This window comes from Patella vulgata, chromosome 7, assembly GCF_932274485.2.
Source record: "Patella vulgata chromosome 7, xgPatVulg1.2, whole genome shotgun sequence".
Taxonomy (NCBI): Eukaryota; Metazoa; Mollusca; class Gastropoda; family Patellidae; genus Patella; species Patella vulgata.
The window spans coordinates 67,260,011-67,274,695 of record NC_065885.2 but is presented as its reverse complement, the minus strand read 5'-3'; the positions used below and the strand labels follow the sequence as shown (position 1 = coordinate 67,274,695).

The 14,685-nt window shown below is 37.8% G+C and overlaps 1 protein-coding gene across 1 annotated transcript; it reads right to left on the bottom strand.

Moving 5' to 3' along the window:
- Window positions 1-4,499: 4,499 nt before the first annotated feature.
- LOC126827809 (uncharacterized) lies at window positions 4,500-14,297 on the bottom strand. Its single transcript, XM_050557372.2, has 8 exons — window positions 13,839-14,297; window positions 13,613-13,665; window positions 13,144-13,410; window positions 11,991-12,023; window positions 10,404-10,772; window positions 8,734-8,997; window positions 7,287-7,353; window positions 4,500-6,565 (listed from the first exon to the last, which is right to left on the bottom strand). The coding sequence occupies exons 3-8, from the start codon at window positions 13,199-13,201 to the stop codon at window positions 6,271-6,273; spliced, it is 1,086 nt and encodes a 361-aa protein (XP_050413329.1). The 5' UTR covers window positions 13,202-13,410; window positions 13,613-13,665; window positions 13,839-14,297; the 3' UTR covers window positions 4,500-6,270.
- Between the last annotated feature and the right edge of the window lie 388 nt (window positions 14,298-14,685).

Genomic DNA, 14,685 nt, shown 5'->3' with positions numbered 1-14,685 from the left:
TGAAATAAAAATGAACCATATGTTAGTCCCGAAATGACCTAGTTTGTGTCGAGTGGACGTTAAACCTCATTTTTCTCTCTCTCTCATGAAGAGGTATCAGCCAGTAAACTTGATGTTTTCATGGTGGAAACCAATAACGTGAATTGGAGTCGAAACGGGGTGTTTTCATGGTACAAATCTTGAACTTGAATATGGAGTCGAAACGGGGTGTTTTCATGGTACAAATCTTGAACTTGAATATGGAGTCGAAACGGGGTGTTTTCATGGTACAAATCTTGAACTTCAATATGGAGTCTAAACCGAACTTTGTCATTGCGGAAATCTAGAACACTAATATGAAATCTAAACGGGATTTAGTCATGGCGGAAATCTAGAAATGAAATGGGGTTTAAAGTCCTACTGTTCTGCTCCTAACCTGGGCTAATGAAGACGGGCATACGCCATACAGTGTGCTATGAGGAAAATTTTGCCCGGACAGCGGCACTACGGCCTACTCTTATATCGAATTCCAACTGCCAAGGGATCTTTTACGTGCACGCCAATGTGTACACGGGACCTCGGTTTTTCGTCCCATCCGAACGACTAGACAGCTTTCCTTGTCAGCCCCTCCGTCCTGCATCACTGACAAGGGGAAACCACGCCGGAAAATCTGGATGAACTTTCTCGGCCAATGCAGGGATCGAACACCCGATCTCCAGGCTGGAAATCTAGAACTCTAATATGGAAAAAACATCAAGCCTCAACTTCTAATTGCCAGGATTCTTTCATTGACAGAATTTCTTTTTCTTATCACCTTACAACTTTCTACTTCAAACTTTCTACTTACGATTGTCTACAGCTGATTTTCTCCGGAGCCACGGTGGCTAAGTGGGTAAGACGCTGGCTCGTTAGCCTGTAGGTCACGTGTTCGATCCCGGCATTAACCGAGAAAAATCATCGGGGTTTTCCGACGTGATGCAGGACGAGGGCCTGACAAGGACAGCTGTCTAGTCGTTCGGATGTGACGAAACACCGAGGACCCGTGTATACATTGGCGTTCACGTAAAATATCCCTTGGTATTTGGAATTCGATATAAGAGTAGGCCATAGTGCCGCTGCCCGGGCAAAATTTCCGTCATTGCAAACTGTATGGCATATGTCCGTCTTCATTAGCCCAGTCGGAGCTGATCAGTAGGATGTTAAACCCCATTTCATTTCATTTTCTCCAGTAGAATGTCTTTATCCATAAAATTAAACTGAGTGTATAACTTACCAGTGTTAGCTGTTCTCCTGTTGATAAGCAAGTCTGCAGTAAAAATATGGTGGGAATATAACAACTATATTAACATCTGATGACGTGGTTCATTTTTAAATGTCAACCTCATTACAAGAGCTAGACATTTAAATACGCAATTATTATATTAATTAAAGGGGTTATCACATCAGTGCAGTTGTTACGGGTGTGTGGATCGTGTCATTATTATAGTAATTAAAGGGGTTGTCACAACAGTGCCGTTGTTAGGGATGCGTGGACCGTGTCATTATTAAAGGGGTTGTCACATTAGTGCCGGTGTTAGGGGTGCGTGGACCGTGTTGTTACGTCATTATTATATTAATTAAAGGTGTTATCACATCAGTGCCGGTGTTACTGGTACGTGGGCCGTGTTGTTACGTCATTATTATATTAATTAAAGGGGTTATCACATCAGTGCCGGTGTTACTGGTACGTGGACCGTGTTGTTACGTCATTATTATAGTAATTTAAGGGGTTGTCACATCATTATCTGTATTAAGAGTGCACGAACCGTGTGGTTACGTCATATAGTAGTTAAAGAGGTTATAACCCTAACCCTAACCCCATAACCCAACAACTAACCAAACAACCAACCAACAAACATTAGTCCAATCGGAGCAGAACAGTAGAACATTAAACACCATTTCATTTCATGGGAAGCGAATATAAATAAAGATGACCTGATTCTTAGTAATGGCAATGAGTAACCTAGTAATGGCAATGAGTAACCTAGTAATGGCAATGAGTAACCTTTGTCTTACCGCCTAGGCTTCTTTGATTAGCAGTTGTCAGTTGTACACAAGACCTCGTTGTTTTTACGCCAACCGAAAGACTATGCGCCCTCCGCACTGGACCACAGACGAGGTCATTAAGCAAGTATCATATTCACCGAATCACCCTAGGAGCTACGCTGGCTCACTGAGTAAGACGTTGGCTCGCTAACCCCGAGTTCGATCCCGGTGTCGGCCTGGCATGGAAAATATATAATCGTTCGGATGGGACGGAAAACCGAGTTGGACAGTTGAAATTCGAAATAAAAGTATACTGTAATGCCACTGTCCATCTTTATTAGCTCAATGAGTGCAGAACAGTAGGACGTTAAACCCGTACCAACCTGTCTCCCACAATTTTTTATAGTTCAAAATTTCGTTTTATTTGTCTGTACTACACTAGGATGTGGAAGAGTTGTTATATAATTTGCGTTCTGGATGGCGTGAAGAATAAGCCAATGACACCATCTGTTAGGGCGACTTCTTGACGTGCCATGCAGGGAACTGTAGTTAAACGACTAGAAACGTCAACTCTGATTGATTTATCAATGTATGACGTTATAGGATCAAAAGCTGCCCGTACGACCCCTGACCTTCCACTATCAGAATGTGTCTCCCAATTAAGTTCATATGGTGTCCTTTAAGACTGAGAGTGTATTTGACGACACAAGAACAGTCACCATTTATAATTAGTAATTATTATAAGAACATAATAAGAGGGTATAATCTGTTTAACATTTAACATAATTCATGTTAATTGTCATCCTGTTTTATTAGTCCAAGGTTGAATAATGTATTCTACTACCATTGCACGATTTCAAGGGGTGGATCAAATGAAATAAAATGGGATTTCACGTCCAACTGTTCTGCTCCGACTGGGCTAATGAGAACGGACATACGGGCATACAGTGGACTATGAGGGAAATGCTGCCCGGACAACGACGCCACGGTGTACTCTTATATCGAATTCCAAATGCCAAGGGTTCTTTCACGTGCACGCCAATGTGTATACGGGATCTGGGGTTTTCGTCCCATACGAACGAATATACGTTGTCCAGGTGATCTTCTGACCTGCACCACTGCCATTCTGCTCGGTCGTCCGCTTGATATACACATACTTAGGTGTGGGCGTATAATTTCGTCACCCTGTCCGTCTGTTAACAATTGGCTTATGATCGGGAGGGAATGTTCCCTAGGCCTACAGCGAGTTTTACAACACCTTGAAGCCATATTCTGCAATCAATCTATTGAAGATTCCGGCATAGAGTTTACCCTTTTTAACATATTTTTTTAATACTTTAAAGTTACAGTTCACTTCGACATCTAATACACTGTCCCTTTAATTTTATCAATTCTCCTGGTTAGCGTATTGTTTTTAATACAATTTAACCCCGAACACAAATCCTCGAAAATTCACAAAAACGTAACATGTCACAGATCAACATAATTTCCAGGATTCGCCTAGACTCACTATATAATTGTATTAAAATTCACCAAGACTACTACCTAGGCGTATGATTCACAAAGTTCGCCAAGATTAAACTACTAATATGATTCACAAGATTAAACTACTAATATGATTCACAAGGTTACCCCTGGATTGAATGTTATAACTAGTTAAATGTTATTTCATCAAGGAACAGGAACGGATTCATCACATTTCAATACATCGTATTTATTTACCAGGTTCTAAGCATCTAAAGCCAGTCATTGATGTTACTGTATAGATATTGAAAAACAGTCATGTCTGGTCCTTTTAAAATCTCTCTGAGAACCTGGCAAGGGACAGCGTATAGTCGTTTGTATGGGTCGACAAATCACGATCCCGTGTACAAATGGGCGTACACGTAAAATATCCCCTTGCCGTTGGAATTCGAGTAGTCCATAGTGCCGCTGCACGGCTATAAATTCCCCATAGCATACTGCATGGTGTATGCCCGTCTTTATTAGCCCAGTCGGTAGGACGGTAAGACGCTTAACCCTAACTGCAATATTGTACTGGTGTCTTGTCTTGTCCGGCGCTACAATCGAAACACTTTTCAAGGCTTTGCGCAAGTAAAATAGTTCCAAACGTACAATTCTCAACACATCACACATCCTCGGTATCCCCAGTATCTCATTCCGTTCTATTCCACTATACCATGGGGTATTCACGTATTTGAATTATCTTCCCTTGATCGTAGCTTGGCTGTACGAACCAATAAAAAAAACCAGTATAGTTTTGTTAAAACTAAAATCAAATCGGAATGGAAAGCCGCGTTAACCAGATCAAATACTCTTTGATTTAAAATTAAATTAAATAAAAATTTGGTTGTAAAGACGGAGGTCATGCATTCACCCGTTAGGCAAGATTTGTGGGTTGATTAAAAGATTGAGAACTAAAGATTTAAGAATTTTAATAGAAGATGATAACCGTTAATCATTTCATCACTGCGTGCAATAAGTTGGAAGAAAAACATCTTCCTGTAATGGAAGATGATAACCGTTAATCATGTCATCACTGTGTGCAATAAGTTGGAAGAAAAACGAATTCCAGTAAGAATTTTAATGGAAGATGTCAAACTTCAATATACCTTGCAAAATGTACGCTTTTACCCTCGGAATACGTCATATGAGAATCATGAAGCTGTCTCAAAATTCATAGCTTAATCGGGAATAAACTGTTAAAGGCTCAATACCACTCTTGTTGTAACTGAATAATATGTCCCAATCTTTATTCTAGTCAACAAATTCCACTATTTTACAATATTCCAATTAATTGATGATACAAATTTCATCTTAACACACCTTATTTAAAATTTTTGAAAAATTCAACATAATGGTTTGAAACGTCTAACGTAAACCTTTTCAAATGAAACTGCGATTTAAAAATATTTTCGAACCCTCTGGACAAGTAAAATAGGATTTAATGGATAATTTACACAACAGGTGGGACACTAACACATCTAGTACTTAGATAGAGATATTATTTATTTTCTGGAGCTTTCAAGCCAGCAAGAGTGTTATTGTCCCTTTAAGTTAGGTAGCAAAATAAAGTCTAATCGTTAATGGGGCAAACGGTGTTTTAGAAAATCTTGATATAATCAACTTTAATTAAGGTAATATATAACTTTAATATAGCAAATGTAGCAAACGTTAATATAACAAAACGCAATATGGCGAACTTTAATACATAAATCTTTAATATAGTCAACATTAATATAGGCCACTTTGATATAGGAAACTTAAATATGGCAAACGTTAATGTGGCAAACTTTAATATAGCAAAATTCAATAACTCTAATATAGAAAATTTTAATATAGCAAACTTTAATATAAGCAACTTTAATATAGCAAACTTTAATATAAGCAACTTTAATATATCCAATTTTAATACAGAAACAACTTTAATACAGCAAGCTTTAATATAGGCCACTTTGATATAGAAAACTTTAATGTAGCAAACTTTAATATAACAAACTTTAATATAACAAACTTTAATGTCAGTAACGTTAACGTGGAACACTTTAATATAGGGCACTTTAGTAAAGGACATTTTAATATAGAAAGTTTCAATATCCCACGTCCAGGGGCTTGGTAGTTTAAGTTCAAGTTTAATCCCTTCACGTGCCTGTGGGCACTTCAGTAAAGGAAATTTTAATGTAGAAAGTATCTACGTCCTCCACTGTCTAGGGATTGGTAAATTAAAGGAGCCAAGTCGCTAATATTTGGGACCTAGAAATTGACACAAATGGGTCGCAACGCATACAATAATGTAATATGAATGTATATAAATTGATTTATATTGAATCGTTTCTGTTTTTGCTGTAATTTCTAATCAGTTAGGTTCGGCGAAATACGCCAGTATTCTCAATCGAATTTCAATCTCTAGCGTCTGGTTATTCCAGTCTACGCCGATAGTATTTATTGTGGAATATGCCTAGCTTCGTTTTTCGAGTCCCTTATTACAAACAGCACTGAAACGCATTATGGAACACGATTCGTGTACCAATTGTAGAATGTTTATTTTGTCTATAAATATTGGATATCAGAAGGCCATCTTTTCCCGTTAAGATCACAACATCAATGTTGATTTAAACCGACAAATAAATCGTGTTTTCAATGTAGAAGATTTTGGATGATATTGACTTAGAGACTTAGCTACTTTAAGTTCAAGTAGAATTCCTTCCTGTCCGGGTTAACGAACAAATATGAATTCAGATTATTTCCCTCCCTTTTCGTAATATATTAAGATATATTGTAATATATATTGTTTAGTTCTGTGTATACCGATTCCTTGTCAGCCTGTGGATAATTAACAGTTTCATATTGCTGTACAGCATCCGTATGACTCGTTGTTTGTAAATTGTTAGTATTGGTAATATTATTGAGTTCTACGTATTCCGATTCGTTGTCAGCCTGCGGGTTATTAAGCGTTTCATACTGTTGTACATCATCCGTATGACCAGGTTGTGAATGGCTAGTGTTGGTAATATTCACGGTTTCTTTCTCACGATTCTTTATCTTTCTTTTCCTGATAAAGCTACAAATAGACACACGATTAATACACTTTGTGATCAACGTTAATCTTTCAGCGAGAGAGAGAGAGGGAGAGAGAGAGGGAGAGAGAGAGAGGGATAGAGAGAGGGAGAGGGGGAGAGAGAGAGGGAGAGAGAGAGAGGGGAGAGGGAGAGAGAGAGAGAGAGAGAGAGGGAGAGTAACATGTCGGGACCAACATATGGTTCAATTTTATTTCAATAATTCGTTTACATCTAGGGGTCTTTAGCAGTGGGAGGAAGCCGAAGGACCCGGAGAAAACCCACGAGGTTGAACAGATGACCCTACTCCTTGTCACGTACAACCGGGGAATCGAAACCACGCCAGTTGACTCAATAACAGATCTTACTCGGTCATTCATCCGCCCTCCCCTGTCCCCCATTATATTGACCCAAATAAAAGAACAATGAATTAACGACGTCGACACTTACAACCTATCTATACAACTGTTTACGATTGGTTCGTTTATGTCGAAGCAACTGACAACTGTTTACGATTGGTTCGTGTATGTCGAAGCAACTGACAACTGTCTACGATTGGTTCGTGTGTGTCGAAGCAACTGACAACTGTTTACGACCGTTGCGTGAATGTCGAAACAACTGACTTTAACTGTTTAAGATCGTTGCTTGTATGTGGAAGCAACTGACAACTGACCTGTATTGATTTAAACCATCAAATTGAAACTATAATATGAGAATATATCTTACCAGACTAGTGTAATAATTATTACTATAATAACCACCCCAGTAACACTTCCACCTACTATACCATATACTGTAATATATAAATAGTCATGTAACAATAGACTGGCTAAACAGGAGTCCCACTTGGTTTTCCAGTGAGCGCAAGATGGAGGGCCTGGCAAGGACAGTGTCAGTTTGTTGATTGTAAATACTTTGTCTCATATCAAGACAAACTAATTAAAATATAGATCTATATTTCGTTTCGTTTTTTATACTTTCAATGGCCTACACTACATGTAGATCTAACAAGTTATAGTGGGAGTTCACGTTCTATGATGTCAGGTACCAAGAAAGCGACATTTGACCTGATTACGTCAGTCATTCGATTAACCAGTTAGCAACCGCCATGTATTTTTTATCTACTTTTGCTTTGTTTTGATTTCTATTGCCGCTAATGTCTACCCACAGTTCCGCGCAAAAAAAGGTCAAACGCTCGATTCGACAGACCATTTGATTGGCGTACGTAACTAATGTACGAAAATTAATTGGTGGCTAGCTTTTTTTTGCACCTATACAGTGAATGGCCATTTTGCTCAGTAATCCCAGCCAGAATTTGGCTATTTTCTAAATTTGCGTTAAAGTTTAAAATATTTGTTTTAGAACTGAAACACATTAACAAAATAGTGCGATATGGCGGCCTCTATGAACAACCCTCGCAGACGCTGTCATTGAAGACAACGTCAATTCTATGAGTTGTAGATGTTATTTTTGTGAAAAATCATTGGGACTGTACGAATTATATAGTCTTTATGGGTGCAACGGACACAATGCTGAAGATAAACCTATTGTTTACAATGTTGACCTCTTAACCCATTGACGCCAATGTCATGATCTGTGATGTGTAGATCACGTGATATGGATATCATGGCTACTGACTGTGTCTGAGATACTTCTCCGCAGGTAGCGTGTCTCTGGCCCCGAGTTCACAAATCATTTTCAGACTTAAATTAAGAATTTGCTCAAAATTGTTCGCCTTATATTAACTAAAATATAGCCCTTTATAAAACTTTTGTTGTTTTAATGTATCAAATACATCAATAAGAAACTATGTGCAAAGTTTTGTGTTTCTGGATCAAAGATATTTCACATAAACAGTGATTGAAAGTTGAGTAAATTCTTAACTTAAGTCTGAGAATACTTTGTGAACTCGAGGCCAGATGTTCAGAATGTTTGATTGGCTGACCCCTCATTTCAAGCAGAACACGAGTTAAATAACAACGCTTCCAGATCCAAATGTAGTAAAGACAAGTAAAATCGAAATTTTGAACTATAAAAAACGAAACGAAATTGGATCTGTGTTTTAACCAGATTGATATCAAGATGGTGTAAATAAATTTGACTGTCTCATATCAAGGTTGTTTAAATAAAGCTCTTGTCTAATAAATTGCAATACTGCTCAAACCATACTTACGCTTTCTAGTGGTAGGAAGCTCATTGGTGGAAGATGTTGATGGGTTTATAGTGGAAGGAAGCTCACTGGTGGAAGATGTTGATGTATTTCTTGTTGGTGTAGTGGTAGGAATCTCACTGGTGGAAGATGTTGATGTAATTGCAGTGCTAGGAACTTCACTGGTGGAAGATGTTGGTGTAGTGGTAGGAAGCTCACTGGTGGAAGATGTACTGGCAGGCCTATCAGTTGTTATAGCGTCGTTGCATGCTAGTGTAACTCCAGAATCTTAAGACACAAACAAAAAGATCTCTGATTATTTGTATTATCTGGACATTTTTGTTTAGGTGGTCGATTCAAAGCGGGTTGCGTTGTAGTGTAGCGGTTAGTACTAACCTTACATTTAGATGCGGTATCATATCCTTACAATTAGACGTGATATCATATCCTTACAATTAGAAGTAGTATCATATACTTACAATTAGAAATGGTATCATATCCTTACAATTAGATGTGGTATCATATCCTTACAATTAGACGTGATATCATATCCTTACAATTAGAAGTGGTATCATATCCTTACAATTAGAAATGGTATCATATCCTTACATTTAGAAGTGGTATCATATTCTTACATTAAGAAGTGGTATCATAACCTTACAATTAGAAGTGGTGTCATATTCTTACATTTAGAAGTGGTATCATGTCCTTACAATTAGAAGTGGTATCATATCCTTACATTTAGAAGTGGTATCATATTCTTACAATTAGAAATGCTATCATATCCTTACAATTAAAAGTGGTGTCATATCCTTACAATTAGAAGTGGTGTCATATCCTTACAATTAGAAGTGGTGTCATATCCTTACAATTAGAAGTGGTGTCATATTCTTACAATTAGAAGTGGTATCATATCCTTACAATTAGAAGTAGTATCATATCCTTACAATTAGAAGCGGCATCATATTCTTACAATTAGAAGTGGTATCATATCCTTACAATTAGGAATGGTATCATATCCTTACAATTAGAAGTGCTATCATAACCTTACAATTAGAAGTGCTATCATATTCTTACATTTAGAAGTGGTATCATATCCTTACAATTAGAAGTGGTATCATAACCTTACAATTAGAAGTGGTGTCATAACCTTACAATTAGAAGTGGTATCATATTCTTACAATTAGAAGTGGTATCATATCCTTACAATTATAAGTGGTGTCATATCCTTACAATTATAAGTGGTGTCATATTCTTACAATTAGAAGTGGTTATAAGTGGTATATCCTTACAATTATAAGTGGTGTCATATTCTTACAATTAGAAGTGGTTAAAAGTGGTATATCCTTACAATTAGAAGTGGTTAAAAGTGGTATATCCTTACAATTAGAAGTGGTATCATATTCTTAGTATTTAAACGATTCTTCTTATTCATACTTCATTAGCCCATCAGACCCAACCCACATCCTGTTGTCTGTTTAGCCCATCAGACCCAACCTATATCCTGTTGTCTGTTTAGCCCATCAGACCCAACCCACATCCTGTTGTCTCTTTAGCCCATCAGACCCAACCCATATCCTGTTGTCCGTTTAGATATTTTCCCCATAGTCTAATAGGGAAATTATCTTTATATCAATAGAACTTAACCGCAGACAGTCGAATAAGTCAACTTAATATAATAACTTATGATTTACCATGCGTAGTGCTGATCTTTAAACAAAAAGCAAATCCACCTTGTCCCTTTCGTTTTACACCTGGTTGCAACTCCATGTTTATAACATCTCCTGGGACTATATTATAGGTATCGTGACCATATATACCACAGGAAAATTCCCCAGTTTTGTTTTTATGTTCAAGATCAAGTTGAAATTGACATCCATAAGGGTGCTCATTTACTGGTGATATCGCCATAGTTATAGTCTGTTGTTGTTGGCCTGTTGAATGTAGAGTACATCTACAACCTGGAGCGTTTCCATCAAGTCCATTATTTTCAACGATAGTACTAGATAAATACACTGTACTTCCGCTCAGGGATTTACTGCTACAAACGTTTACATTTGGAACTAAAACATAAATTTTAAATATTTTCATATTTATAATTCAAACAATTATCATATCCATGGAGATTTAATTGGCATTGATCAATTAGTTGTATTTGAACTAGCTATATTACACCTATCGACGTACCTATGGAATACCAAATGGGACAATAATAAGATGTTGTTGCTCTTAGTGTTTAACGTCCGCTTCCACCGGAGGTGATATCGCAGACAAATCTTATTTTTTATTTTTATTATTTTTCCTGCGGGAGGAAACCGGAGTACCCGAAGTAAACCCACGATGTTGAGAAGGCGCCCCCTATCTCCAAGTCACATACGCTCACACCAGGAATCGAACCCACAGCCCCGCAGCCAGAAGTGAGCGGTCAGCTAGAGGTCGAAGCGCGGCACTCTAGACCACCCCCATTGATTTTGTACGCCTAGCCTAATTTGCCGATTTCAGGGATGAGCGACTTATGAAGTATTGGATTGGTTAATAACTATGGAAGGATAACGATGTCAATATTATTTCAATGTTCACTTTACAAACTGCATAATGTCAGCAGTTCAAAATATGTATTTTAGTTTTACGATTTGCAATGTCCAGTGCTTCACAATACTATTGTCACAGTGTTAAAATATATAATACACTTTTCAATAATACAAAATACAGTATAATAGTTATTTTGCACATTACAGTTCTCCATTCTGAATTTTGCAAAATAGACAAATGCATAACACAACTTAATCTATTAGAACATATACCTTATATGGGATTTACGACGAAGCTCATTTGCATACGGAAAAAAAGTCCGGACCAGGACGGAAATTAATAATTCAAGCGATCGACCTTGTCAGTAACCGATTCTTTCCCCATTGGATAAAGGCACCCATTGGGTGCCCTATTTGTTCCAGGGAGGCAGCCGCCCCTCGCGCCCCCTCCCACCGCTAGCTCAGACCCGTAGCCAGCTTGCTAGCTTCGGAGGGACAGTGACGTTTTTAGGGGGGGGGGGGGCACACCCGGCACAGTCTACAGTAAGTATTTTAGAGCTATGGTCGGCAAATTTTTTTTCGGTGGGGCAAAACATTTTTTTGGGGGGGGGGGCATTGCCCCCCCCCCCCCTGGCCCCCCTCTGGCTACGGGCCTGCGCTAGCTACGGGCCTGCTATTGTTCTGCTCCAACTGGGCTAATGGAAACGGGCATTTTTTTCCGTGCCTAACTAAATATTATAAATTACAAACCAATTTGTCTTTTACAGGATTGGTATCCGCCTTCTGAAAAATATAAATACATACTAAATATAGACTATGCATAATCCGTAATATGCGATCAAGAAGAAAATTATTCTGGAATTTTCAAGCCTGATTACAACCTGTCATGTTTGTGAGTTCAAGCGTCTAAAGATTTAAATTAAACAGCCACATGCTACTGAAGCAGTGTCTTGTTTGAATCATTTTAAAAGTTAATGGAATCTAACAACAGTTTACAAACCAGTCTAAGCTTCATTGTTTACGTTCACAACAATACGGTGACTTGTTCGCTCGATTAGGAGAAAGTTTACAAGGAATTTAATAAACAAGAAGTTGGATGCACACAAACAGGTGTCCAAAAACATCTTTTGATGGGAAAGATGTTTTTATGTCAGTCAAAACAGGCATTGGCAAGTCGTCATGCTATCAAATGTATTGGTTGATAAAAGTAGAACAATCATCAAGGGCGGATAATTTATATCTCTCCCATGGATGAAATGGGGTTTAACGTCCTACTGTTCTTCTCCTATGCTGGGCTAATGAAGTAGACGGGCATACGCCATACAGTGTGCTATAAGGGAAATTTTGCCCGGGCAGCGGCACTATATCGCCTTCTCTTATATCGAATTCCAACTGCCAAGGGAACTTTTACGTGCATTCCAATGTATACACGGGACCTCGGTTTTTCGTCTCATCCGAAGGACTAGACAGCTGTCCTTGTCAGGCCCTCCGTCCTGCACCACTGTCAAGGGGGAACCACGCCGGAAAATCTGGATGAACTTTCTCGGCCAATGCAGGGATCGAACACCCGACCTCCAGGCTAGCGAGTCAGCGTCTTACCCACTTAGCCACGTGATCCCCGCTCCCATAGATGAACCCAGGGATTAGTGGAATGAGACCACTGTGGATACCGAGGATCATGATCACAGTTTATATCGAAATAAGTAATTCTATCACAAATAGTGACGAGTGGACCACTAAAATAGTTACCCAACAGTTTTTCTTTGCTGCTACTGATAGAACTATTACTACTATAAACCACAACTACTATTATAATAATAATACTAATTACTGTTCTACATCACCGATTTTTGACTATTTTACGTCTTTAATGGAAGTCTGTTACAAAGCAAGACAAACTTACCAACATCATTCCACACCGAAATATACACGAGTAGAAAGTACCATATCTTGATTACCATAGTTACACCGGTCCGGTATTTAATTTACAAATGTATACGGATAATTAAACAGTATGGTATATTACACGTGAATCTGTTCGATTTGATGCGTAAACACTACAAGTTTATAAACACTATTGTTGTAGAGGGGTCTGGGGGTCGTTGAAACAAACAATCCAGAACGGGTTCAAATCTTTATTATAGCATAAACCAGGCAAGTAATAAAAACCCTGCAAATATACAATTCAATATAAGTTTTCCAAAATAAAAGAGAATATCAAAATACAAACATCATAAACACATTATCTAACACCATTACTACAGCACACAAATAAATCTGTGCTACAAAGTAAATTACTGTTTGCAACAAATAGTAAATGGTACCGGTACTTTATCTAAACTACTCTATATTTACATTCTAAACTAACTTACCCGATGTGTGGTTTTAAATACTTAGATTAGCTAAATGTAATCAATCTAACAACCTGAAATAGGATGATATATATATATATATATATAATGTGTAAATGTATGTATCATGTATGCAAATAAACTTTACCAACTTGATCCATAAAAACTAACAACTTCAGTATAAAAATATCAAACTACAGAGTTAAAGATACAGCTTATATAATCAGTAAAACATAATGCAACATACCTGGTAAATAACTGCAATTCTTTACAAAAACTTTACAGAAATTAATCTCCAAAAACTAAACTTAGACACTACTTTGTTAGAGCTCCTCTTTGAAACAAAGATGGTTAACAACTGAATGTATCTACCAACAAATACATCACATGACCAAGACACAATGAAACTCAGTTAAATGTACTCACTATTATTAAAGTAACAACAGCTTAAAGAAACTGACAGAAGAAATGTAAAATCTTAAAGTGGGGGTTTAAAGGTGCTTACTAACATGTGCTGTACTAAAAACATCAAAACTTAATATACACAAAAAATTGTAAAATACATTCTATTTTACCACCTGTAACACTATATCACACGTGAATCTGTTCGATATGAAACATAAACACCTGTAAGCGTAAACCCCACAAGTCACACGCGCATCTGTTCCATATGAAGCGTAAACACCTGTAAGCGTAAACCCCACAAGTCACACGCACATCTGTTCGGTATGAAGGGTAAACACTGTAATGTGATATGTCGATTATACACAATACGGTCTATAATAGTGATTAGGCGTATTTTATGTCACATGTGACTTCCTGCTGCCTCTCAGCATTTGTTGTATTGTCATCATCAAATCACTTTATGATATGCCTGATATAGTTCTTGTTTAACCGAGTGGCAACAGTATAACATACGGCAACCTTCGACTAACATGACTAAAATGAAATGAAATGAAATGGGGTTTAACGTCCTACTGTTTTGCTCCGAACTGGGCTAATGAAGACGGGCATACGCCATAAGAAAGTTTGCCCGGACAGCGGCACTACGGCCTACTCTTATATCGAATTCAGAGATGTCATAAATGTTGTTA

Coding starts and splice junctions, on each gene's coding strand:
- LOC126827809 (XM_050557372.2), bottom strand. CDS start 13,201: ATGGTAATCAAGATATGGTACTTTCTACTCGTGTATATTTCGGTGTGG. Junction 10,773..11,990: donor ATCCTGTAAAAGACAAATTG/GTTTGTAATTTA, acceptor TTTATGTTTTAG/TTCCAAATGTAAACGTTTGT. Junction 7,354..8,733: donor GCTTCCTACCACTAGAAAGC/GTAAGTATGGTT, acceptor TATATATTACAG/TATATGGTATAGTAGGTGGA.